Genomic DNA, 25,371 nt, shown 5'->3' on the forward strand with positions numbered 1-25,371 from the left:
AGGCCCCGCCTCGCGCGCACGCCCCGCCCCCGCCTCGCCCGCGCACAGCCCAGGCTCCGTCCCCCGCGGCGCCGCGCACGCCGAACCTGGGCGGGGCGGGCGGACTGGGGCCCGGAACCGTGGAGACAGCCCCTCCCGCCTTCCCGGCGCCGGGTGCCCGAGTAGTCATGGAGCCCCGAGCGGTTGCGGATGCCGTGGAGACTGGGGAGGAGGACGTGGTCATGGAGGCTCTGCGCGCGTACAACCGCGAGGTGAGCCGGACCGTGGACGTGGGACGTGGGACGTGGGACGTGCGAGGCAGAGAGGGCAGGGTGGGGCTCGCGCGTGGTCGGCGGAGGTGCGGGAGTGGGACGGGGAGCGAGCGAGGCGGGCGGGGCGCCGAGGCTGCGGGGCGCGGCTGGGGAGGCCGGCGGCGCACCTGGGGCAGGTGAGTGAGGTGGGGCGCCATCCTTCCGGGGGTGCCTGCGGCCTGTGCCCTGAGCCTCCGGTCTCCCCGCAGAACTCTGAGAGCTTCACGTTCGATGCTGCCCAACAGGAGGACAGGCAGGTGCGTGCTGGCCGCGGGCGAGGGGCAGGCCGGTGGCTCCCGGTGGGGGGCTGGGTGGAGCCGCTCTCCTCTCCCCGCAGAGACTGGCGAAGCTGCTGGTTTCGGTTCTGGAGCAGGGCTTGCCCCCCTCCCGCCGGGTCACCTGGCTGCAGAGCATCCGAATCCTGTCCAGGGACCGCAGTTGCCTGGACGCCTTCACCAGCCGCCAGAGCCTGCAGGCCCTTGCGTGCTACGCCGGCGTCGCCGAGGGGGCGGCCCCTGGGCCCCTGGACATGGACGTTGTACTCGAATCCCTCAAGTGCCTGTGCAACCTGGTGCTCAGCAGCCCCCAGGCCCAGGCGCTGGCAGCAGAGGCCCGCCTGGTGGTGAGGCTCGCCCAGCGCGTGGGGCTGCACGGGGAGAGCAGCTTCCCCCACGAGGTCCAGCTCTTTGACCTGCGCCTCCTGTTCCTGCTCACGGCACTCCGCCCCGAGGTGCGCCAGCAGCTGTTCCAGGAGCTGCAGGGCGTGCCCTTGCTTACGGAGGCCCTGCAGCTGACGCTGGGAGTGGCCCCCGGCCAGAGCCCCCCAGAGCGCCTTCCTCCCCAGCAGACCGAGCGGGCCATGGAGATCCTCAAGGTGCTCTTCAACATCACTTTCGACTCCGTCAGGAGGGAAGTGGACGAGGTGAGGGCTGCCCTGCGCCGGTGGCTGGTGCCTCCTGGACCTGCCGCGCTGAGGGGCACCCTCGGACAGGACGCTCAGCCTGCAGCAAGGGGGTGTCCGTTCTGGGCAGCGGCATCAGGGGCGGTTCCTGAGGGCGGGGGAGGCTGTGTGGCGAGAGGCTGAGGGCAACTTCCCTACACAGTGTGATGTCGTTCAAGGGACCCATGGCCGTTCTTAAGGGGGGGGGGGGCGCATTAGAGGAGACAGCACGGGTGGCCCAGGCGGCAGGACCTCGCTGGCAGCAGGGGGCGGGTGTGGCTCTCTGCCACAGGAGCCCCCTTCTCTCTGGTCAGGACGACGCTGCCCTTTACCGGCGCCTGGGGACTCTGCTGCGGCACTGCGTGATGGTGGCTGCTGCTGGGGACCGCACGGAGGAGTTCCACGGGTGAGGCGGGCCCGTTGTGCTGGAGGGAGGGCACTCACCTGTCTGGACGGTGGTCCCAGCTCGCCCTAGAGCACCCACATCCATCTGGGGGGGACCAGCATCAGGGGTTTCCAGAGTCACTGGGACAGGAGCCCGGGGGAGGGGCAGGGCCGTGCCGCGGGGCCCCTGGGCAGTGGCAGCGAAGGCCTGGTCTCTCCCCACTTCCCAGCGACCAGAGCTCGGGCCGGTGCTGGCTTCTGGAGATCGTCTGGGATGCTTCAGCCCAAACAGGGTGGCAGGCGGGGCGCCCTCCTCGGGGACCCTCCCCGAGTGCACCCCTGAGACGAGTCCCCCCTTCAGCTCCGGCCCCTGGTTGCTGGCTCGTGTCACGTGTAGCCCCAGCAGGTGCACCGAGAGCCGTGCTGCACAGGGGCCTGGGCTTACCCAGTCCCCTCCCTCTGTCCCCAGTCACGCAGTGAACCTCCTGGGGAACCTGCCCGTCAAGTGTCTGGACGTCCTGCTGGCTCTGGAGCCGCGCAAAGGCTCCCTGGAGTTCTTGGGTGTGAACATGGACGTGATGGGCACCCTCCTCAGCTTCCTGGAGAAGCGCCTGCACCAGGTGGGGGGGCCCTGTGGGGCTGCCCAGGGGCCCTGCTTCCCACTGGCTGGTGGGGGTCAGCTCAGTAGTGCTTGTGTTTTAGATGTTTGAGGGGTCCGGACCCTGGACTCAGTGTCACTGTGCACAGGCATCCCTTGGGGACCAGCACCCGCTGTCCCGTGACCCACAGGATCCCCGAGCCAGAGGCTCCTGAGGCCTGTAGCTGCCCAACACCGGCCGGCGGGCGGGCTCTCACCGGCCCTCTGGGAGCTCCCAGGCGCTGTGAGGCCACAGAGCCAGACGGTGGGTCAGTGGGTCCCTTGGAATCCACGTCGCCCACGCGCACGGAGAGCTGGTCACACACCTGGCATTGGACATGGCTGTGACCATCTGTCCCTGTCACTGTTGCTACCGCTGCTGGTGTTGGGGTGCAGGGAGGTACCCAGGCAGCGGTGCCGGGGCTGCAGGCGCTCCCTGCAGAGGAGGGGGTTTGTTCTTATTAGTTGGCCACCGTCTTCTGAGGGCGACTTGGTGCCAGCGGTGTCCTAACAGCGGGAAATGCTGTGTTTCCCACAACCCTGGTGTGTGGGCGAGGGAGTTGGACTCGGAGCAGTCGAGCCACAGAGCACATGTGAGGCCTGGGAGTCCCACCCGGTCCCTCCGAGACCAGCGTGTGTGCGTGTGGCCAGCCTGGGGTCTGCACACCTCACCGCCGGCTCCTCCGCAGACGCACCGGCTGAAGGAGGGCGTGGCCCCCGTGCTGAGCGTGCTGACCGAGTGCGCCCGCCTGCACCGCCCCGCCCGCAAGTTCCTAAAGGCCCAGGTATGGCAGCGGCCGGGCGGGCCCTGGTCACCCCGCCCTGCAGGCCAGGCTGACGGGTGCTCCCCCAGGTGCTGCCCCCGCTGAGGGACGTGAAGACCCGGCCTGAGGTGGGGGAGCTGCTGCGGAACAGGCTGGTGCGCCTCATGACGCACCTGGACACCGACGTGAAGCGGGTGGCCGAGGAGTTCCTGTTCGTCCTGTGCTCGGAGAGCGGTGAGTGTGGGTGCCCGGCCCCGCCCCGGCCACCAGCCCGCCCCCAGCCAGTGCGCATGCTGAGCCCGCCCTGCCTCTGTCCGCAGTACCCCGCTTCATCAAGTACACGGGCTACGGGAACGCCGCCGGCCTCCTGGCTGCCCGGGGCCTCATGGCAGGGGGCCGGCCTGAGGGCCAGTACTCGGAGGACGAGGACACGGACACGGAGGAATACAAAGAGGCCAAGGCCAGGTGTGTCTGCGCACCCTCGGGCTCCCCCACCCTCTGGGCCCTGGGCTAGGGGTGGACTCTGAGCCCGAGCCTGTCCCTGGGTGACTCGGGTCCTGACCGGGGACTCAGTGCACCCCCCCCACTCCTTCCCCGGGAAGCAGCATCAACCCGGTGACCGGGAGGGTGGAGGAGAAGCCGCCCAACCCCATGGAGGGCATGACGGAGGAGCAGAAGGAGCACGAGGCCATGAAGCTGGTGAACATGTTCGACCGGCTCTCCAGGTACTCGGTCTGGCCGGAGGGCCATGGCCTGTCCCGAGACCCGGAGGCGGGGCCAGAGGAGGCCTAGGGTCCTGGCGGGTCTGTTCCTCATGTTTGCAATCACCTGTTCTGGATCAGTGATTAGAGTTGAGGTCAGCATTATGTCTTTTTTTTTTTAAATATGTTTATTGACTTTAGAGAGGAAGGCAGAGGGAGAGGGAGAGAGAAACATCAACGATGAGAGAGAATCATTTATCGGCTGCCTCCTGGTCGCCCCTTACTGGGGATGGAGGCCGCAACCTGGGCACATGCCCTTGACCGGAATCGAACCTGGGACCCTTCAGTCTGCAGGCTGGTGCTCTATCCAGTGAGCCAACTGGCCAGGGCAGCATTTTATGTCCTTTTTACAGATGATGGGAACTGAGGCCCAGAAAAACTAAGAGCCTGCCTCAGGCGTCCAGGTCACTGGGCAGCAGTTAGGGTTTGGCTGACAGTGTGAGCAGGGCAGCCTTGGGGGGTGAAGGCAGCCACTGGAGCAGGATGCCGCCCATTACCCCTCTCCCTGCAGGCACCGCGTCATCCAGCCCATGGGGGTGAGTCCCCGGGGCCAGCTCACCTCCCTGCAGGACGCTGTGTGCGAGAGCATGGAGGGCCAGCTCTCCTCTGACGCAGACTCGGACCCCGACTGAGGGCGGCCGCCCTGCCCTGGCGGAACCGGTGCTGCTTCCAGCCATGTCCTCGGCCCCTTGCTCTTCACTCCCTAAGTTTTGTTCCCGCTCTCACCCCTGGGACTGAAGCCTTGTCCTGCTGTCACTGTGGAAACCGACTTCCTCAGGTGGCAGGTCTCGTGAGCCAGGAGGGTGTGGCGGCTGCTCCCGAGGGCGGGCCTGCATTGGGGAAGGAAGCCCAGAGCCAGGCGGTCGGGGGAAAGAACCTACTAGAACATGTACTAATGTCAGAAACACTCGCGAGGGCTGTGCTGTCTCCGTGCCCAGGGAGCGCCTCCTGGGTCCTGGCTCAGCTGCCTCTGTCTGTCCACGGCGCCCGAGCTCCCCCAATTTCACAGTTGACTCTCCGTCGAGGCCTCTGGTGTGGCTCATAAACGCATGAGGAATCACTGCTCGTGGGCCGTTACTCTGTACCCTACCGTGTCCCACAAAGCGTCACCGAAACATCCCGGAGTTTCGGGCAAGAGCGTGTGTGTGTGTGTGTGCGCGCGCGCGCCCATATGTGTCAATACCCAGTAAAGGCGTGTTAAGGAGAAAGAAACGGCTTGTTCTTTGCACAATTGAACACTTCTCCCAGGTTGACATTCAAGTCTTTTAATATATTTGTATTGATTTCAGAGCGGAAGGGAGAGGGAGAGAAACATCAATGATGAGAGAAAATCATTGATCGGCTGCCTCCTCTACGCTCCCTACTGGGGATGGAGCCCATAACCAGAGCATGTTTCCTTGACCGGAATCAAACCCGGGACCCTTTAGTCCGCAGGCCAATGCTCTATCCACTGAGCCAAACTGGCTGGGGTGACAGTCGTCTTTTCTTGTTGAGTGAGGCCACCAGACGCCCTCCTGAGGAGCTCAATCCTTAAACCTGCTCCATGATGCCAGGAAGGAGGGAGCAGGTGGGGCAGCAACTGGGAAGGGGTGGGGGTGCCGTCTGCGTCTGAGGTGAATCCTAGTGGCGTGCCTGCAAGGGGAGTCGCAGGGTCTGGGACAAATGGTTTCTGGGGGAGGCTGTCAAAGGCAGGCATCAGGTGAACAGGACGTGAGGGGTAACGCAGGACCCACGTTCTGTCCTTGGGCCCCCCATGTCCCCTTTCCACACTCCTTGCCAGCACTTGCCTTCCCTTTGAGGGGGCAGAAATGAAAGGATGCCCGGTGTCTACAGTAAAGTTTATTTCACCCGGAAGTGAAGGACAGTAACCCTCCTGAGGAGCCCGACGTGCCAGCAGAGCCCAGGGCACGGCCTGGGAGCCAGGCCCCACTTGGGAAGGGGGCGAAGGGGGCTGGGCCCGCTTGGCCTGAGCCAGGCCTCTGACAAGACGCTGAGCCTGCCCTGCGGGTGGAGGTCTGAACACAGGCCTGAACCCTGCGTCCGCGGGGTCTCCTCTGCAGGGCAGGCGGGACTCCCTACACCGAGGGGCAGTGCGGTGGGAACAGGGTGGGAATGGCGCCAGCGGACCTCGCTCCGCCCCTCCGGTCCATGTTCTGGGTCAAACTTCACACACCTGCCCAAGCTGTCCTTCAGGCAGGTCCGCTCAGAAATGCGAGGTGACTCCATGCACCCGGTTCTGCTAGGGGGCAGCGCCCTATCTGTCCCGGCCGCTGAGCTGGAACAGAGGAGAGGGCCGTCGGTGACCTGCAGACCCTTGGACAGCAGAGGTCAGCGGCACAGACCCTAAAGCGAAGTGTTTTGTCCACATTAGCTGACGCCAGCAGGGCGGGAGCAGCCAGTCGCGGCCCGGCACTTCCTCCTGGGCAGCAACTCAACCCCTGAAATCACAACCCAACTTACACCCCTGGTGAGAGTAGGAGGCACCGCAGGGCAGGTCTTACAGGACTAGCTCCTCAGCCCACAGGGCTCCCTGCAGCCTGCGGTGGTGGGAGGTGGGCCTGAGCGGGAGCCCCAGAAGCTGCTGGCGACTACGCCAGGCTGTGCCTCTGCCCCTCTGCCCGTGGGCGTCGGGACCTGGATGGTCTTCACTCGCCTCCTGGTGACACATGGCACCAGCCTACGTCTCAGCCCTTAGAACCAGACCCAACGAAAGGCCTGGAATGACGACGGAGACCTCAGAGCAGTCTCACCCTTGGCCTCAGCTCTCTCTGGTCCAACTTGGCAGGAAATGAGGCTGCGGCCAGAGGGGGCTTCTGCCAGTGGGTGACAGCGCAGCCAGAGGGTGGGGTTCCCAGGACGTCTGCCTGGGGCCTCAGGAACCAGACCAGCACACCCTGGTGACCCCGCGGGCGGGCGAGCGGTCCTCCCTGCCTGCAATGTGCCCTCCAGAGCCGGTCAAGGTGTCCAGACCCCTCCTGGGGAAGTCACCCAGCACGGCCACATGGGGGTCTCCTGGGAAACCCCCTCTTCTGTAACCGCTTGTCTGTGGGTTGGACACCTGGAGCTTCATGGCTCTAAGGCCTCTTTCTACCCTCAGCGCGGCCACGGTCAGCATCGCCCGCGGGCTCCATCCCATACGCGTCAGCTCAGCCTCGTGCCTCGGCCTGGAGCTGCCGATGCTGCTTTATGTCAGGGAACAAAGGCCCCTGGGTCCCTGCCTCCCTGGCCAGCGGGCTCCGCCGCTTCTCGGGCCCCTCAGCCGAGGTCACAGGAACCACACTCTGTGCGAGCAGCCGCCCAGGTGGGGCTGGTCCAGGGTGACAGCCAGGATCAGTGTCACTCTCTGAGCCTGTACCTGCCCCGTCTCCCGCTGGACGAGGTCCTTCAGCTCCTCCGTCCAGCCCAGCAGCTCCACCAGCTTGTCCACGCCGTCCACCAGCTCCCCCAGCTGCAGCACGTCCCTGCTGCGAGGGCGCCAGGCCAGGGACCCCGCCGCCTCCTGGTTCATGAACACGCGGGGCACCGAGCTGCGCACGGCCTCCGACAGGCTGGCAAAAGGCTCCACCTGAAAAACGGCCCAACGTGAGGGGCCATGTCCAGCCTCGGCCTCAGGAGACTGCGTGTGACCGGAGAGGAACCCCCCGCCCGGGGCCCTCCCCCCGCTGCTCCCTCACCACGTCCCAGTCAGTCCTGTCTCCCACTGCCAGCCTCTGCGGGTCTCCCTGGCAGGCTCCCCACCTGGCCTCCCCGCGCCAGGCCACACCCTCCCCAGCACAGCCTGGCACACGGCAGTCTGGTCTGCCCTCGCTCCGCTCCGAGGGCAAGGACCTGGTCCCGCACTGAGTGAGTGTGTGTGAGATGTGGCCTTTCCCGTGACCAGTGGCGCTCATCCCAGCCCTGCACGCCGGGGGCGGCCCCTCCGCGCCCTCCCTGTACAGACCCTGACAGGCCTGACTCATTCAAGAGTCAGTGTGACAGCCCCAGCTGGTGTGGCTCAGTGGATAGAGCATCGGCCTGCGGACTGAAGGGTCTCGGGTTCGATTCCGATCAAGGGCATGTACCTCGGTTGCAGGCTTGATCCCTGACCCGGTCAAGGGCGCGTGCAGCAGGCAACCAATCAATGTGTGTCTCTCACATCGATGTTTCTTTTTTTCTGTCTGTCCTCCCTCCCTTCCACTCTCTCAAAATCAATGGAAAACACATCCTCGGGTGAGGATTAACAACAACAAAAATGTCATAGATCCATAATCCCTTCTCTCTCAACTCTTGGGGCTGGATGTGCTCTCTCCCCTACACTCTCTACTCCCCCCCCACACTCTCCCTGCACCACCACCCCTGCACTCCCTACTCCCACCTATACTCTCCCTGCACCACACCCCCACACTCTCCCTGCTCCCCCCACACTGTCCCTGCTCCCCCCACACACTCCCTGCACCACACCCCCACACTCCCTACTCCCCCCACACTGTCCCTGCTCTCCCCACACACTCCCTGCTCCCCCCACACTCTCCCTGCTCCCCCCCACACTCTCCCTGCTCCCCCCACACTCTCCCTGCTCTCCCCACACACTCCCTGCTCCCCCCACACGCTCCCTGCTCCCCCCACACTCTCCCTGCTCTCCCCACACACTCCCTGCTCTCCCCACACACTCCCTGCTCCCCCCACACGCTCCCTGCTCCCCCCACACTCTCCCTGCTCTCCCCACACACTCCCTGCTCCCCCACACTCTCCCTGCTCCCCCCACACGCTCCCTACTCCCCGCTACACTCTCCCTGCCCCCTTTCCCCCCTGCCCCCCTGTACTCCCTGCTCCCCCCACACGCTCCCTACTCCCCGCTATACTCTCCCTGCCCCCCTGCCCCCTGTACTCCCTGCTCCCCTGCCCTGGGACCAACCTGCAGGGAGGTGCCCAGGATGAGCAGCAGGTCTGCGACGGGGAAATCCACCACGTGCAGCAGGAACCTCTGGGGCAGCGCCTCCCCGAAGAAAACGATGTCGGGCTTCACGACGCCGGTGCAGACTGTGCAGCGGGGGACCCTGTCCCCCATCACCGCGGCCTGGGGACATGGAAAGGGCCGGAGGAAGCACAACCATGACGGTCACAGGCAAACGAGATCTCCCTTCCCGCAGCTGAGCAGCGTGACCAGCCCACGTGCTAAGGAGCGGCTGCTCCGAGGGCTACCCCTTCGTCTCAGCGCCCCAGCTGCGGGGAGGCTCTACTGTGACTCCAACTCCGGGGGGCGCGGTGGCGGGACGGGCTCAGGGATGTGTGGACCCGGTTCCCTTTTGGGGTGAAGCATGTTTTCCACTAGAGAGGGGGTGGCTGCACACCAGGTGACTGTAGAGATGCCTTTACCACAGGTCATCTCGGGTTGTGTGACCGTCACCTCAACACAAATGAAAGACAGGGCCCCGCGCCATCGCTAAGATGCCCAGCTCCACCCACTCCGCCGGAAGGAGCCAGCCCACTGAGGCACGAGTGGGCCTGGGCCTCACGGCTCCGCCAACAGGAAGCACTGCAGGCCTCCAAGCCGTCCCCGGAGGAGCGGCCGGCAGTCCGAGTCGCGCTGCCCCGGCTCTGCACTCCCCGAGGGAGCAGTTGTCCTTTTAAGCACATGGTCCGCACTGCACACACAGGGGCTGCGTGTGGGAGGAGGTGGGTGTGTGATGCGCACAGATCTTTCTTAAAGGTGTCAACACCAACCTGGGACAGGTGGTTGGTGGGAGTCACCTTCCCTACGTACTTCTGTCCTGCCTTCGCTTTTTACAAGCACGTATGGCAGTTCTAACTTTAACATAAAGACATTCCCAACTATGACCGTCCGTCTTTATGACACGTGTTCATAAGCCAACACCGCCTGCGGGTCAGCCCGCGAAGCAGAGGACCCCGGGGCCACTCACCCAGAAGCCCTCCATCGGGGAGGCTCTGCCGCAGACGGTGCAGGTGGCCGAGGCGAAGGAGCCGTGCGCTTCGACCAGCCTGGAGTCAGGGATGCCCGCCGCTGGAAGGGAAGCCAGAGCTCAGCCCGCTGCCGGGGCAGGGCCGGGGGGGGGGGGGGGGGGGGGGGGGGGACGACACACACACACACACACACACACCGAGGCTCCAGAGCACAGCGTGGGCTTCAGGAGTCCCTCGCTCAGAGGGGGGCTCCCAGACCAGCCAGCCTCGGTGAAGACAGCCTGTCAACAGCACAAGCACATCTGATGCACCTTCAGATCAAACTATCCCACACGGAGGAAGACACTCCACTCCACAGACACCAAGTAAAGGTGAGGAAGTGACAGAAATGTAACACATTTCCAAAACTTGTGGAGAAACACAAACAGTAGCTTGTTCCGGCGGCGGTTGGCTTCTGAACGCTGTGGGCGGACAGACGGTCCCAGCTGCAGGTGGCCTCCCCAGGTCCCTGTCCCGGTGTTCCTCCTGACTCCACATCCAGGAAAGCCCAGGGCCAGGGAGCACACAGTCCCTCCGGGGCGCCCCTGCTGGACGACCTGCTAGCAAGGAAGCATTTCCCGAAGTCGAGGTGACGGACGCCTGGCTGCATGGTGGGCAGCTGGCCGTGTCCGTGGGCACAGGTCGGCGTCACTGCAGGAGGGAGAGGGCCCAGCACGTGCTCCTTGAAGGCGCACGGCAGCGCTCAGTGCTCAGCGCCATCTGGGAATCACTGCTCATCCACTCCGTACACACGAGAAACCACCCGTCATACACCGAGTCTGATGATATAAGGAATTACGAGTCCTCCGTATGATGATAATATCGCAATTACATTTTAAAAGTCCTTATCTGGTGAGGGCATGTGCCAGGGGGTAGGGGAGGCCAGGGGAAGGTCAATGCAGGGGGGGGAGCGGGGGGCGGGAAGGAGACATATGTACTACTATCTGTGATACTTTAAACCAGTGGTTCTCAACCTGTGGGTCGCGACCCCTTTGGGGGTTGAACGATCCTGCCTAAGACCATCAGAAAACACATATATATGATTACATATTGTTTTTGTGATTAATCACTGTGCTTTAATTATGTTCAATTTGTAACAATGAAAATACATCCTGCATATCAGATATTTACATTACGATTCATAACAGTAGCAAAATTACAGTTATGAAGTAGCAATGAAAATAATTTTATGGTTGGGGGTCGCCACAACATGAGGAACTGTATTAAAGGGTTGCGGCATTAGGAAGGTTGAGAACCACTGCTTTAAACAATAAAATAAAATTAAAAAGAAATAAAAATAAAAGTCCTTATCTGCTAGAGATACCCATGATGGATTTGTAGATTAAATTTATAACGTGAGGAACTTGCTTCGAAAGGATCTGGAGGTGAGAGAAGACGGGTGAGCGCGCAGGAGGACGGGATGAAGGCTCATTACACTTTGTCCTCACAGGCTCAGTTAACTCCGTCACAGCGTTTAAGAAGGGGGACGAACAACCCTGGAGCCCCGGTGTCAGCTCCAGTTCTCTCCAGACACCACAGCAGGTGCTGGTGAGCGGGCCCTGTGAGGCCCGGACATGGCGCTGGTGTCAGAGCCGCGGGAGGGAGGGTGTGGACAGGCCCCGGGAGGCCTCACCTCGCTCCAGCCCATCGATGTTCTGTGTGTAGAGCCGCAGGAGCAGCCCCTTGTCCTGGAGCAGCCGCAGGAAGTAGTGGATCACGTTGGGCCTGTAGTTCCCCGGGTACATCTTCTTGGCCCACGTGAAGAAGGGCCTGGGGTTGTGGAGGAAGAAGGTGAGTTCAAAAATGGCCTCAGGGTACGGGACATCGCAGTGCTGGAAGCTGCTGTAGAAGCCAGTCCCTGGAGACCTGCAAGAGGAGCCAGAGCCTCAGAAGAAGGGGAGGGGGAGGACAGTGCGGGGGAGGGGCGCGGGCGGGGGTGGGGGTGGGGGGAGGGGGAGGACAGTGCGGGGGAGGGCGCCGGGGGAGGGGCGCGGGCGGGCTGGCACCTGAAGTCCGGGATGCCGCTGGGCGTGCTGATGCCAGCCCCCACCATGACCACCACCCTCTGGCAGGCCTTGGCTCGAATCAGCTCCGCCACGTCCTGCAGGAGGAGCTTCTCCTGCGTGCTGTCGCCTCCGTTTCCAAAGACACTGGAGACACCGGCAGAAAGACATGTGGGCGGCCTTCCACCTGCAAAACTGAGAGAAGGGAGAGTGGCCGGAGCCGCCAGGCAGCCCAGGTGGGCGGTCAGAGCGAGCGTCTGCCCCTCCCCACCCCACCGCTGAGAGGGCCACGGTCCCTCCTGTCCCCAGGCCCGCCTTTCCCGTCCTACTCAGGGCGGAACCATTCCCGTGAGTGGGAACCGTGCGAGGAAAGCAGCGCCCCCACCCCCACCCCGTGGTCACAGGCCAGGCTGAGGGGCCGCCCCCTCTGTGGGCTGCGCTCGCTCTGCAGAGCCGGCCACACTCGCACTGTGACACAGACCAGTGACGTTTAAAGAAAGTTGAACTTAGACTTTACACCAAATGTTGTCGCGATGAAAAGGGGGCTGTGGAGGCCCCTCCAGAACGAAGCATCCGCACCCTGACAGACAGGGGTTCTACCTGCTGCGACCCAACATCCACCGCCATCCAGAGGCGGGTACAGCCCGACGGGGCGGCTCCCTGTTCGGGAGCGAGAGGGTCCGCCACCGGGAAAGGAGCCAGACACGCAGCCAACAAGCCACAGGCTCGGCGAGGCCTTGGGCAGCACCAGGAGGAAAACAAAAGCTGCCAAGGAACACGGGGCCTGAGGTGGGGGGGGGGGGGGGGGGGGCTCACTCGGCACCCAATCTGGGCGCTGGCCACTCGCTCAGAGCTCAGGACTGCCAGCAGCTCAGGCCCTTCCCATGCCCGGGGCTGGACAGCCATGACCTGGGTAGAAACCCCTCCAGCCTGACGGGAAAAGAGGCAACACACTGAAGGGACAACCCTCTCCAGACGGTGACTCACAGCCAGAATGTATTTAACTCACTTGGGACCCTGAAATAAAGAAGCCCCTAATGCTCGTCCTCAGGCTCACGGCAGGACCGGTTGGGGCTTGTCTTCCAGGAGGTGGCCCACGCCCTCTCGTCTGCTGTGCTGTCCTTTCGTTCCTTACAAAGCCAGCACCAGCCCCTGCAGACGCCCTGCTCCACAGGCTGAGGGCCCGCAGCGCCCACGGTCCCCCGCGTCTCAGCCACAGTCCCCTCCAGACACGAGCCTCACATACCACTCCTTCCGAAGCAGAGTAATCCCTCCTTCGGAAAACTGCTGTTTGAACTACTCCGTTATTCTTAGTCCCTTGTTCTATAGGTCAACTCTGTTATTTTTAGATAGTCCCTTCTTCTGTAAAGTAACTGTCTTAGTTTGATTAATAGAAAAATATAAAAACTTAACTGTGTGACCTTGCAAGCCAGCCATCTAACGTAATAGACTAACACTGATAATATTCCCATATTCTCATGCCAAGTGTTTGTTCATTGCGTATCCAAGATGACAAGCTGTCTGCAAAAATCACTCGCACAGAAGCTCTTCGTAAAACCTGCAGACAGAGCTCGGAAGGTACAAATAGGGAAAACGTGCTCCGTGTCTTTGCTCAGAGCTGTGGGAGACATCTCCCTCTGAGCCGGAGCGTAATGAAGACTCCTAACTACTTGGCTCGTGAAGGCATCTTGTATGCAGCTCGCTGACTTACGACACAACACTTTCAGCCCAAGGGGCTCCCTGGTTCTCCCGCGCCTCCACTCAGCCACCTCGCTCCGCGGCTGCGCCTCCACAGCTCCCAGAGTCCAGGCCAGCTCCTAAGGAAGCCGCTGCTGAGCCCAGGGAGAAGTCCCTTCCCGCCTCTGCAAGGTGACAGTCCTGGCTCCCAGCTCCCTTTAGGGCCACCCCTTCCCCTCACGCAGCGACCCTCAGGGCAGCCGCACTCACTCCACTCTGGGGTCAGTGGCTGCAGTTCAGGGCTTGCCTGTCACTCAGTCCACACGCACCTCCTGTGTTGCCACTTCTCCGGCCACACAAAGCATCACCTGGGTGACCCAGGCCTGACGGGTGAATAGTGAGAAAGGGACGTGGTGCACATGCAGGGCTGAGCTTGCCGCCTGTCTCATCGTCAAACACCCTGAGCCTCAGTGCCAATGCCAAGCAAGGCAGCGACAATTCTCTTCCTTAGAAAGACCCAGAGCTGTGGGCCTCCCAGCCCCCAGGCGCCCCCCCCCCCCCGCCCCCCGCCAGCTCCTGCAGATGCCCATTCCCCAGCGGGGCTACCGCACCCAAGACCGCAGCTCTGCCTGCAAGTCACGCCACTGCCAGAGGGGTTTGCTGAGAGCTGGTCAGATGGTCAGGAAGGAAACCCACACTTACTGAGCTCCCCCTAGAGATCACTAAGGGAACTGCAGAAGGACAGAGGGAAGTGGGGGGTCCTGGGATTTCTAATAAGTGCATTTGGTCTTCTCTCACACGCGGCATTTCCTAAGTGACGAGAGCACCGGGAGCACCTCTTGCTGCAGGACTTGGCCTCTTACCCTCAGTTCCAGAAGCCGACTGGGAGCCAGAAAGGTGAAATGGGGTCGTCACTCATAGCAAAGCCCTTTCAACCACACCGCGCTGAGGTTAACCAGGGACTTCGGGAAATCCCCTAAGGATGGGCTGGTTCATTAGAGGGCTGGAGCCTCCCTAAAAAAACAAAAGGAAGGGACTCCGCTTCCAGATTGGGAACCAGCCCCACATGCCAACTGAAGCCATGCGTGGGGGCCCGTCCAGGCCGGTCCTGTATCTCCCCACCCACTGTGCCTGCCCTTTAATATAATAAGCCAGGGATCTGGTAACTGAACTGGCTTCCCGAGTACCGTGAGCTGCTCTAGCAAATGCATCAAAGCTGAGGGGATCATGGGAAGCTCCGACCGACAGCCAGTGGGTCAGAAGGTGGGGAGCAGTCTTGGGAGATGGAGCCCTTTACTGTGGGGTCTGGCGCTATCTCCAGGTGCTGGTGTCAGAACTGAGTCAAGTGTGGACAACTGGACGACTGCTGTTGGGGCTGCAAATAAGCCTGAACCGGAGAAGCTGCTACCACTGCTGAGCGCGGCTGAGGGTAAGGTATCACTCAGGGACCCCCATGTGCATTGCTCACCCGGAGAACACATGGCCAGGATTTTACCAAATGTCTAGAATATACTTAAGATGTGTGACAAAGTGTACATGCCACATGGAATAAGAGTCACTGGATGTAGGGGACCCTGAGGAGCCAGCATGGGTGCTGCCTGGGAAGGGGAAACAAAGGATGATGTCACACAAGAGCCCCAAAATCAAAACTCAAAGGGCAGCCCGGCAGGTGTGGCTCAGGGGTTGAGCATCGACCTGTGAACCAGGAGGTCTGGTTGAGCATCGACCTGTGAACAGTTGGATTCCTGGTCAGGCACATGCTGGGTTATGGGCTTGATCCCCAATGTGGGGCGTGCAGGAGGCACCGATCAATGATTCTCTCATCATTGATGTTTCTCTCTCGCTCCCTTCCTCTCTCTGAACTCAATAAAAATATAGTAATTTTTTTTAAAAAAAGCCCTAACCGGTTTGGCTCAGTGGATAGAGCGTCAGCCTGCAGACTGAAGGGTCCCAGGTTCGATTCCGGTCAAGGGCATGTACTTGGTTGCGGTCACATCCTTGGCAGGGAGTGTGCAGGAGGCAGCTGATCGATGTTTCTAACTTTCTATCCTTCTCCCTTCCTCTCTGTAAAAAACCAACAAAATATATTTAAAAAAAAAAGGGCAAGAAATTGCACAGCAGAAAGCCGGTGCGAACGCACTGCTCCTCACAGCCCGTGCCTCCTGCTCTGGGACAGGGGTAGCGAGTCCTTTAATGATAGTCCGGGTCCTTAAGCGGCCCCTGGTAGTTCAGGTCACTCTTCAGCTACGCCCCTCACAACGGCCTGCAGAGCCTGGGGCCGCATGAGCTGCAGGGAGCAAGGTCTGCCCAGCGTCTCTGTGCCTCGAAGACCCAGGGTTTACAGGTTTCTGGGGTGAATAAGACTCCTCGGTATCACCCCATGTCACTCCTCACGGCGGCGGTAGGAGCTGTGTAGGGTGGCATCCTGTGACTGTATCCCCATTTTCTTAAGACTCCTCCACTCCTGGCAGTTAAATTGGTTTCCTAACAACCATGGGCCTTAACGGCCTTCCACGGGTAGCTCAGTTCCCACACAAGGATCCAGAGTCCACAGTGACTGTGGGGGGCTCTGCACACGCAGGTGGGGCGCTACCCGCACGACCTCGCAGGGGACGATAAAAATGCGCTCAGCTTTAGACCCAGGAGTGGCACGAATTTACCCAAAAGGTGAGCTACTGCCTGGCCGAGGGGTTCAAGGGGTTCAGTGGGTGAACGCTGACCGGGAGGTCAGGGTTGATTACACAGGTCGGGGCACATGCGGGGGTGGGGAGCTGCGGGCCAATCCTGCAGGAGGCTGTGGGTGGATGTTTCTATCTCTCCCTCTCCCTTGCTCTCTGAGACCAATAAAATATATATATATTTTAAAGGTGAGCTACAAACTAGGTAATTCACTGCAGCATTGTCTGTAGTAACTAAAGATTAGAAACTACTTCAATGAGAGAGAGTTATACAAATCAGGGAACGCCGGTTCTGAGATGACAGTAAGTCCTAGACTTACCGTTAAGCGAAGGGCAGGTACAGACCAGACTAAGGGCGGGATGTCAACAACCGGCACGTGGGTGTCGCCGGTCACCCCGGGAACCGCGAGAAGAAACGAGAACTGAGCCGGGAACGCCCCGGACAGTTCAGGTTCTGCTGCCGCCCCGCCCACCACGCGAGGGGAGTCCGAGGGTCGCCTCGCCTCGCCGGGCACTGAACCCCCTGCGGGCCTTCACCCGGCCACCGGCCACCACGGCCGCCCCGAGGCACCCGTCTGCCCCTGCCCGCCCCGCGGCTGCTACCCGGACGAACCGAGGCCGGTGGGCCCAGGCCAGCTCACCGCCCGGGCCCCAGAGCCTGAGAGCGCGGATAGCAGGCCGAGCCCACTGCGCCATGTTCACCGGAGCCTGCTCGCTCGCGTCGTCGTCCCCTCGCCCGGTCACGGCCCCGCCCCCCGCGCGCTCGCCCCGCCCCCGCGCGCTCGCCCCGCCCCCGCGCGCTCGCCCCGCCCCCCGCGTCTCCCTACCCCAGCCCCGCCCTGGGCGGCCCGGGGGCGGTAGACGCCATGTGAAGGCGGTTCCCAGCCGGCAGAGCTCCGCCCCGACACCCCAGCAGGAGTGCGCATGTCTCCCTCCCGCGCGCCCACCTCCTTCAGCCGGGGGCGGGACGCTCCATGAGCGCCTAGAGAGCAGGCCGCGCCCGCACGCTGTGTCCTGAGACACCGCTAGGAACGTATTGTCACCGCCGCCCTTGAGCTAGGAACCTGCGGGCCACAAGGGCCGAGGCCACACAGGCCGTTGACCCCAGGCGCGTACTCCTCACCCTTCAGGGCACCAGAGGCGCGGTTACCCTGACAACCGGCGGACGCCCAGTGCCGCCGACGGCGCTCCCGGCGTGCCCCGCGCGGCGCGGCGCCGGAAGTGAGTGAGCATTTCCGGCAGCCGTCCCCGCGGCGCGGACTTCTCTGTGGCAGCGGCGTTCTGGCTTCTTTTGCCGACATGAAGGACGTGCCAGGCTTCCTCCAGCAGAGCCAGAGCTCGGGGCCCGGCGAGGCCGCCGTGTGGCACCGTCTGGAGGAGCTCTACACGAAGAAGTGAGGCCGGGGCGGGCGCCGCGGAGGGGGCGGGCGGGGGGCCGGGCGGGCGGGCGCCGCGGAGGGGCCGGGGGCGCCCGGACCTGCGGGGGAGGTCAGGGCCGAGGGGCGGGGTGGCAGTCACGCGGACGGGGCCTTGGGGGCCCAGGGGTCACTGCCTTCGCCTTCCTGCCGAGGGGCCGTGCGGAGGTTCCGAGCTTGCTGGTCTCAGGAGAGGGTTCTGGGCTGCGCGGTGATGCCACTCTCGTTCCCCCCCAGCGAGCCCGCGCCTGGTTGTGGACAGCGGGTCCTGGCGTCCTGCGCTCGGCCTTGTCCTGCCGCCTGTCCGCGACCCGCTCCCCCTGGACTGGGGGGCCGGGGGCCGGCGCGGGTCTGCCTTTTCCGCGTTGACTCTGCATTTGGTGGCACGCTTCCTTTCCCTTTCCCTGGGAAATAAATGAGAATATACTTAGAGAAATGTATATGTTTTTATTGAAGAGAGGAAGGGAGAGGTGTAGAAACATCAATGATGGGAGAGAGCCACCGGCTGCCTCCTGCACACACACACACAGCCGGGGGTGGAGTCCTCGAACCCGGGCATGTGCCCTGACCAGGAATCAACCGTGATCTCGTGGTTCACAGGTGGACGCTCAGCCGCTGAGCCACGCTGACAGGGCAGCACTTGGTATTTTTCAAGGCATTCTATTTGCATCCGTAAAAACTAGCCTTTGGTTTCAAACGTGCTGTCGTTCCAGAGGTTTTCCTGGACTCGCTCTCAGTCACCCCGTTCACAGATGAGGCAGTGAGCCGGTGTAAGCTCCCTCCCTGAGGCGCTCGGCTGCCAGGTGGGAGAGCTGGGGTTTCAGCTGGAATACGCACGATTCCAAAGTTATTGTTTCCAGTCGCACCTCACAGGATCCCGGGAGGTGGTCCGGAGAGAGGCTCTCCATTCATCGCTGGGAGGCTGGGTCTCAGAGAGGAGAGGCGATCTCGGGGCTCATACCGTGGAGGAGCGGAGCCGGTGGCACCCATCCTGGCACACAGTGGAGAGGTCACTGCTCCCGCACCAGGGCTGGCCGTGCCTATGACTGGACATTAGTTTCTCGGTCTTACGTTTTTCAGGTTGTGGCATCAGCTGACGCTGCAGGTGCTTGACTTTGTGCAGGACCCGTGCTTTGCTCAAGGAGATGGTCTTATTAAGGTAAGTGACTTGCCATGCTAGGTCACATGGCATACATGTGCTCGGAGACTCTAAGATCTCGGGGGGCTTTGCAATAACAATACGCTACATTGAGTCAGCAGTCGCTGTGTCAGGTACTGTTCACACATTTACTCTTCACAGCAACACTGGGAGACGGCCGTGCTGTGACCCGACTCTGTGCCGTAGAAGCAGGGCCAGGAGGTTTCATACTTGCCATAGATCACAGTGAATAAGTGACGCACATTCTGTCTTCTAAATCCGTAACGTGCAGTCGTATAGCATGCTCCCGTATCTCGTTGTCAGAACAGGCGTGTGAGCACGTGTCTGTGGAGGCTCAGCCCTGACCTCCCGCTCGCTGTCTGTCCTTCAGAAATACTCCCACAACACAGGGCCAGGTTTCTCCAGCATGCGGCCCATGCTCCCCCCGTCTGGCACATCTGGAGTGTTCTCCAGCTGCCCCTCTCCCGCACCAAACTTGCCACCTCTTTGCTCTGCATTCCTTAGAACCCATCACATTTTTGGAATAACCTTTGGGACCTCTCCCTTTGTTGTTGTTTTGTTTTTACATACATATTCTTTTTTATTGATTTCAGAGAGGAAGGGAGAGGGGGGAGAGAGAGAAACATCAGTGATGAGAGGGCATCATCGATAGGCTGCCTCCTGCACAGGATGGAGCCTTCAGCCCAGGCATGTGCCCTTGACGGGACTCAAACTTGGGACCTTTCAGTCCGCAGTCCGATGCTCTATCCACTGAGCCACACCAGCCAGGGGGAGCCTCTCCCTTGGGCTGCTCTGCCTGTGTGCTTTGATTTCCCTTGCTCCTGAGTTCTCGGCGACGCCATTTATTTGTCTCTACGAGGCCAGGGCCCCAGCGGAGCCTGGGGAAGCGCCAGGTGCTTGCTGAGTGGCTGGGGATCTGAGATGGGACCTCGTGAGCCTGCAGTCTTCTCATCTGCTAGGGTCCTGGGCCTCGTGCTGGTGGCCTGTTCCACTCTGCTTTGAGGAGGAAATGGGAATTGGTCTGCAGGAGACCCTTCTAGGGCCGGTATAATGCCCCAAGCTAGAGACAGCCCAGCTTGCTTTCACGTCCATTGGTGAACGCTTATGTGAACCTAATAACCAAACGCGATCTCCTGGGAAACGTGCCCGCCGTGTGCGGTCCCGGCTGGGTCTGCAGATGCCAGGCGTCCTGTGACTTTCTCCATGTTTTGGCTCCACAGCTGTACGAGAACTTCATCAGTGACTTCGAGCACAGGTACAACTCTGCTTGTTGACTTGGGAAAGGAAAGCGCTGGTGCCGTGTGCTGATGGCTGTGCTTGTGTTTCAGGGTGAACCCCCTGTCCCTGGTGGAAATCATCCTCCACGTGGTCAGACAGATGACGGGTGAGTGGCCCGCTGCTCACAGGGCCGGGTCCAAGTGCCAGCTGCTTCCGTGGCCTCGAAACGTACAGAAGGGAACTTTTTTGCATTTTGATAGAAAATATCCGGTTCTAATGTTTTTGTCTTATTTTGTGTTTCAAACCTGAAGATTACCCCCACTGAAGCGTGCTGGTTGGTAGGAACCAGTCTGTAAAGAGCCCGTTGGTGGTGCTTCTGAGCTGGTTCTGCTTCCTTTTCTAGATCCTAACGTGGCGCTTACTTTTCTGGAGAAGACTCGTGAGAAGGTACGTGTGAAGCTTGAGCCAGACCTTCTGAAACACGTGTTTGTGTCTGTGCTCAGTGTCCACAGCCCTAGAGACTAGGCTCTGCCCGCGCGAGCCACGCAGGGTGCGGGGGCCTTGCTGTGGGTCCACTGCCCGCGCTTCCGAGGTTCCTTGTCTCCGCGTCTGTAGGTGAAGAGCAGTGACGAGGCCGTGATCCTGTGTAAAACTGCCATCGGCGCCCTGAAGCTGAACATCGGGGACCTGCAGGTCACAAAGGTGAGCTGAGCTCGCCATCACACAGGGTTGTCTGTGGTTTAAAGGTTGTTTAAGCCCTGGCCAGTGCCTCAGTGGTTAGAGCGCTGGCCTGCGCACCGAAGGGCCATGGGCTTGAATCCTGGTCAAGGGCACCTACTGTGCTGCAGGTTCCAGCTCGGCCCCGGTCAGTGTGTGTGGGAGAGACAGCCACTCCCTGTGTGTCTCTCACATTGATCTTCCCCTCCCTTTCACTTTTTAAAAATCAATGGAGAAAATATCCTTAGATGAGGGTTAGCAACAATGATTAAAAAAAAAAACTACAGGGGGAAAATCCTATTTTCCCTCTTTTAACTATTTATTTAAAATAAGTGACAGGAAAGTTGCAAGAATAGCATAAAGCTCTCCTGTGCCCTCACCTCAGGTTGTTAGCATTCCCCGCTTTGCCCATCATTCTGTGTGTGTGGTTTTTTCCTCCAAAACCACTTGAGGGTAAGTTGCTGGTAAGTCGCCGTTACCCGCAAGCAGGACCCAGCGTGCTGGTCCCGCAGGGGTCACAGCCTCCGTCAGGCACCGCCTGTGGCCCCTGTTGACCAGGGTCTGCCCTTCCGGTTGCACGCTGCTGCCCCGCCTCTTCTGCATCCTCATCATGTCCGTTTCCTGTCCTGGAACTTTTTTATTTTTTAATCTATTGATTTTAGAGAGGAAGGGAGAGGGAGAATCATCGATCGGCTGCCCCCTGCACACTCCCTTCTGGGGGTCGAGCCCACAGCCTGGGCATGTGCCCTGACCGCGATTCGAACTGGCAACTCCTTGGTGCAGGGGTGGACGCCCCACCGAGCCCTGCTGGCTGGGCTGAAGTTCTGTTTTAACACCCAAATGCAGAGCAGTGTGCTTTTCATCTTGTCACATGTCACCTTACGACATTGAGTTAAAGGAAGGCCTCCTCTCTCCCTGTGAGCAGGAGACCATCGAAGATGTGGAGGGGATGCTCAGCAACCTGCCTGGGGTGACGTCGGTTCACAGCCGCTTCTACGACCTCTCCAGCAAGTACTACCAGACGGTGGGCAGCCACGCGTCCTACTACAAGGACGCCCTGCGCTTCCTGGGCTGCGTCGACATCAAGGACCTGCCAGGTGGGCCTGCAGACGCCGCAGCCGGAGGGGCTGGAGGCAGCGGGTCTCAGGAGGCCCTCGGGGGCCGCACCCCTTGGTCAGGAAGCCGTGGTCAGAGCGGGAAGGTGGTGGCAGCCGTAGTTTCCCCGCTGTCCGTCCTTTGCTGTTTGATTCAGGAGGAATGAGCCCTACTGCCCCACCTCCAGGGCCTTGTCAGTGCCTGGACCCCGTCCCCGCCCTGAGACCCTCTGAAAACAGATGCTAGGACCAGGGGAGCGAATGACAAAAACCTTTCACGGATTTGAGGGAGGAAAGAAAAGTGACCAGAGTCTTGGGGAGAGTGCAGTGAGTGTGTGTTTACAAAAGAAATTCCAGCAGATGTTAGAGGTTTCTCACGGTTCACGGTGGAAGCACCGAGACCAGCACCTCCTGGAAGTGTTAGTGAGTTGAATCACTGCATCTCCAGCAACACCGGGGGCAAGGCAGCCACTGTGTCGAGGACAAGGGGCTTGCTGGGGGGGAACAAAGGAGGCCAGTTCTAGGTGGAAAGGGGCTGAGCGAGGTCTGTAAGGGGCTCGCTCTCCCATCCGAGGGCCCGGGAGCACAGCGGGAACTGTAGGTCGCCACGTGGATTTGGGGGGAGTGAGGGAGCGAGTGCGCTTCCCACAGAGCCCGTGAAGGCGGGTCCCGCGTAACCTGAACCCAGCGCTGGCACCGGTGGCGCCTGTCAGCTCTGCTGTGGCCACCCCAGAACGTGCTGCCACGCTTCTCCCTGTGAGGCCTTTAAGGCCGAGCCGTACGGGTGCTTGTGACGTGTGTGACGGGGGGTGTTGTCGTTCTAGTGCCGGAGCAGCAGGAGAGAGCGTTCACGCTGGGCCTGGCGGGACTTCTCGGCGAGGGAGTGTTTAACTTCGGAGAACTCGTAAGTGGGCCCTGGGCACAGACGTGTCACCACGGGCACGGCGCGCTGTCAGCTAACCAGCTCTGTCCCGCAGCTCATGCACCCCGTGCTGGAGTCGCTGAGGGGCACCGACCGGCAGTGGCTGATTGACACCCTGTATGCCTTCAACAGCGGCAACGTGGAGCAGTTCCAGACGCTGAAGGCCGCCTGGGGCCAGCAGGTCAGTCCCGGCCGTGCTGCCTGTGCCTGTCTCTCCAGCCGGCGCTGGGGAGACCGAGGCAGGCAGCCTGCTCTCACCGGGCAGGAGGCCTCAGGCAGCTCAGGTGCAGCTGTCATGCTCCGCCCTGCAGACAGCGCCAGGGGAGGGTGACACAGGCCTCCAACAGAGTGACCTTGCGTGTGTGGAGAGAGGAGCGGGGTTGGGGTCACGAACCCGTCTTGGGTGTAGTTCTGAGCTCAGCAGATGACTGTCCCCCTGGGCTGCCTCCAGGGAAGCTGGGAACTTGTCTTCCCTCAGGACAAGTCCCTGGAACTGAGGAGTGCTCCTCAGGCCCCGGCCCACCCGCCGCCCCGTGGCCGCCCCCTGCTGTCTGACAGGAGTACAGCCCTGCCTGGTCAGGTCCTCGTCTTGGGAAACAGCCTCCCGCTGGGCGCTGTTCTAGTCATTTCCTACAAAAAGCGAAGCCCGGGACCTGATGCTGGTCTGGAGCCTCCGGGCCAGTGCTGTGCAGGGCCCGCCTGTCTCTGTCCCACCTGCAGGTGACCTGTCTTTCTCCTTCACAGCCCGATCTCGCCGCCAACGAAGCTCAGCTTCTGAGGAAGATCCAGCTGCTCTGCCTCATGGAGGTAAGTGAGCGCCAGGACCCTCTGTGCCGTGAGGCCGGCAGGTGGCGCGGGTCCTGCCAACCCCAAGCCCTGGGTGCAGCTGAAGCTGGTGAATCAGCTAGAACAACAGTGCTGTCCCGCTTGCTCTTCTGTTTGTATTTGGGTCTCAGGGTCCATGACCTCCTCAGAGAGGCCTGGCTGGACCATCGGAGCTAAGGTGGCTGCCGCCTACTAGCACTCGCCACGCCTTGTCTACAGCCCATCTGACTTTCCTGCTAGAGTTTGAGCCTTTTGATATCTTTTTCTTTTTTAATATATTTTTATTGCTTTCAGAGAGGCAGGGAGAAGGAGAGGGAGAGGGAGATAGAAACATCAGTGATGAGAGAGAATCATGGATCGGCTGCCTCCTACATGCCCCACACTGGGGATGGAGCCCACAACCAGGGCCTGTGCCCTGACCAGGAATCTAATTGTGACCTCCTGGTTCATAGATCGACGCTCAGCCACTGAGCCACCGTGGAGGGAGAGTTTGAGCCTTTTGAGAAAAGGGCCTTGTGTTCGGCTCAGTGCATTGTCCCCGGCTCTAAGCACCTGCTCGGTGTGAACAGTGACTTGCAGAAAGCTGCCGAACGGCTAATCTTACCGTCTCACCTCAGCATTGGAAGCTGGTTGTTAATGAGATATGTGGCTACTGTTAAGGAAACTTTACAAAATAAAAACAAAAACAAACAAAAAAACAACAAAGGAAGCTTTAGTGTAGAGGTACTAAGCCATCTACATTTCCAGAGCAAGTATTGATAAGTGTCCTTATTGTTCAGTTCTCTGGCAGTTCTTATTTGGGGAAATTTTTTTCAGATGACTTTCACACGACCTGCCAATCACAGACAACTCACTTTTGAAGAAATTGCCAAAAGTTCTAAGATCAGCGTGAACGAGGTATAGTGTTAGGACTGGGGCTGTCCCAGAGGGGCCGCGCTCCTGCTGGGGGCACCCTGCTCCCCGACTCAGACCACAGAGAAGCCCGCCTGACACCGCCCTCTGCGCAGGTGGAGCTGCTGGTGATGAAGGCGCTGTCGGTGGGGCTGGTGAAAGGCAGCATCGACGAGGTGGACGGGCGCGTCCACATGACCTGGGTGCAGCCCCGCGTGCTGGATCTGCAGCAGGTGACGGGGCCACCGGGAAGGACGCGGCGGGGGGCGGGCTCCTGCCGCGGGGCAGGGTGTCAGGGAACCTAGTTTAATGCCGCCTGGGACCTGAACCCTGTGTTTAAAAGCGATTGTGGTAACAGTGCTGGTCATGCTGGTGGTGCCCCTTAATCCTAAAATTGGTCCTCTGATCAGGTACGTTCCTGCTTATGTGATTTGAGCCTAAATCCGTCCTGCTCACATTTGCTGGAATTTAATCCTGTGGATTTCCTGTGCTTGCCAGCTCTCTTTCCTGCCAGCGTGTGAAATGTGGTGGTGGGGAGATGCCTGTGCAGTGCCGTGTCCTGCCCCCACCCCCACCCCCCAGCTCAGGGTCCCCCCGTTAGGGCCCTTTTTGCCTCACTGTGTGCTCTCCGCCCTCAGATCCAGGGGATGAAGGACCGCCTGGAGTCCTGGTGCACGGACGTCAAGAGCATGGAGATGCTGGTGGAGCACCAGGCGCACGACGTCCTCACCTAGCGTCCTCCCAGCAGCGCCCGCTCCCCGCCATGGGCTCCCCGCCAAGGGCTCCCCACCGAGGCGGGTTCTGTTGGGCAGGACTGTTCTTCCTGTGAAAGCAGGACCGTGGTGTCTCCGGGCCTGCAGGGAGGGTGGGGCCCGCAGATCGGGAGGGTGGGCCCTGCGTGTGGGCATCTGCCCCCCTCCCCCCACCCGTGTGAGCAGCTTCCCAGGTGGCCCGAGGACCCTGCAATAAACGCCTTTGCCATGTCCTCTCTGGTTTCCCTTGGCGCGCCCTCCAGGGCAGGCCTGTGTATGCAGAGACGAGGCAGGAGAGGGAATG

The 25,371-nt window shown here is 61.1% G+C and overlaps 3 protein-coding genes across 9 annotated transcripts; 2 read left to right on the top strand and 1 right to left on the bottom strand.

Moving 5' to 3' along the window:
• Positions 1-63: 63 nt before the first annotated feature.
• RIC8A (RIC8 guanine nucleotide exchange factor A) lies at positions 64-4,998 on the top strand. Of its 2 annotated transcripts, none has more exons than XM_070427261.1 (10): positions 64-251; positions 500-547; positions 628-1,212; positions 1,545-1,636; positions 2,084-2,234; positions 2,941-3,036; positions 3,105-3,249; positions 3,336-3,480; positions 3,621-3,740; positions 4,288-4,998. In XM_070427261.1, exons 1-10 carry the CDS (start codon positions 168-170, stop codon positions 4,406-4,408), a joined length of 1,587 nt encoding a protein of 528 aa, XP_070283362.1. In that variant the 5' UTR covers positions 64-167; the 3' UTR covers positions 4,409-4,998. The 2 variants fall into 2 exon arrangements, with proteins under 2 accessions (XP_070283362.1, XP_070283363.1); XM_070427262.1 differs by having other exon boundaries at positions 68-251; positions 1,138-1,212; positions 4,288-4,997.
• Positions 4,999-5,025: 27 nt separating this feature from the next.
• Positions 5,026-17,258, bottom strand: SIRT3 (sirtuin 3). Of its 6 annotated transcripts, none has more exons than XM_070427267.1 (8): positions 17,198-17,258; positions 11,723-11,914; positions 11,350-11,582; positions 9,875-9,958; positions 9,677-9,777; positions 8,671-8,832; positions 7,132-7,341; positions 5,026-6,051 (listed from the first exon to the last, which is right to left on the bottom strand). In XM_070427267.1, the coding sequence occupies exons 2-8, from the start codon at positions 11,767-11,769 to the stop codon at positions 6,031-6,033; spliced, it is 858 nt and encodes a 285-aa protein (XP_070283368.1). In that variant the 5' UTR covers positions 11,770-11,914; positions 17,198-17,258; the 3' UTR covers positions 5,026-6,030. The 6 variants fall into 6 exon arrangements, with proteins under 6 accessions (XP_070283368.1, XP_070283370.1, XP_070283366.1 ...); XM_070427269.1 differs by having other exon boundaries at positions 17,022-17,206; XM_070427265.1 differs by lacking the exon at positions 17,198-17,258 and adding an exon at positions 16,688-16,810.
• On the top strand, positions 17,133-25,301 carry PSMD13 (proteasome 26S subunit, non-ATPase 13). The gene is made up of 13 exons (XM_070427263.1): positions 17,133-17,468; positions 18,570-18,648; positions 19,869-19,903; positions 19,977-20,032; positions 20,270-20,313; positions 20,482-20,568; positions 21,509-21,680; positions 22,502-22,581; positions 22,655-22,780; positions 23,344-23,406; positions 24,241-24,321; positions 24,432-24,548; positions 24,954-25,301. The coding sequence occupies exons 1-13, from the start codon at positions 17,374-17,376 to the stop codon at positions 25,047-25,049; spliced, it is 1,131 nt and encodes a 376-aa protein (XP_070283364.1). The 5' UTR covers positions 17,133-17,373; the 3' UTR covers positions 25,050-25,301.
• The last annotated feature ends 70 nt before the right edge of the window (positions 25,302-25,371 follow it).

This window comes from Myotis yumanensis, unplaced genomic scaffold (assembly GCF_028538775.1).
Source record: "Myotis yumanensis isolate MYYU_CA2020_CCGP unplaced genomic scaffold, mMyoYum1.0.hap1 SCAF_10, whole genome shotgun sequence".
NCBI lineage: Eukaryota > Metazoa > Chordata > Mammalia > Chiroptera > Vespertilionidae > Myotis > Myotis yumanensis.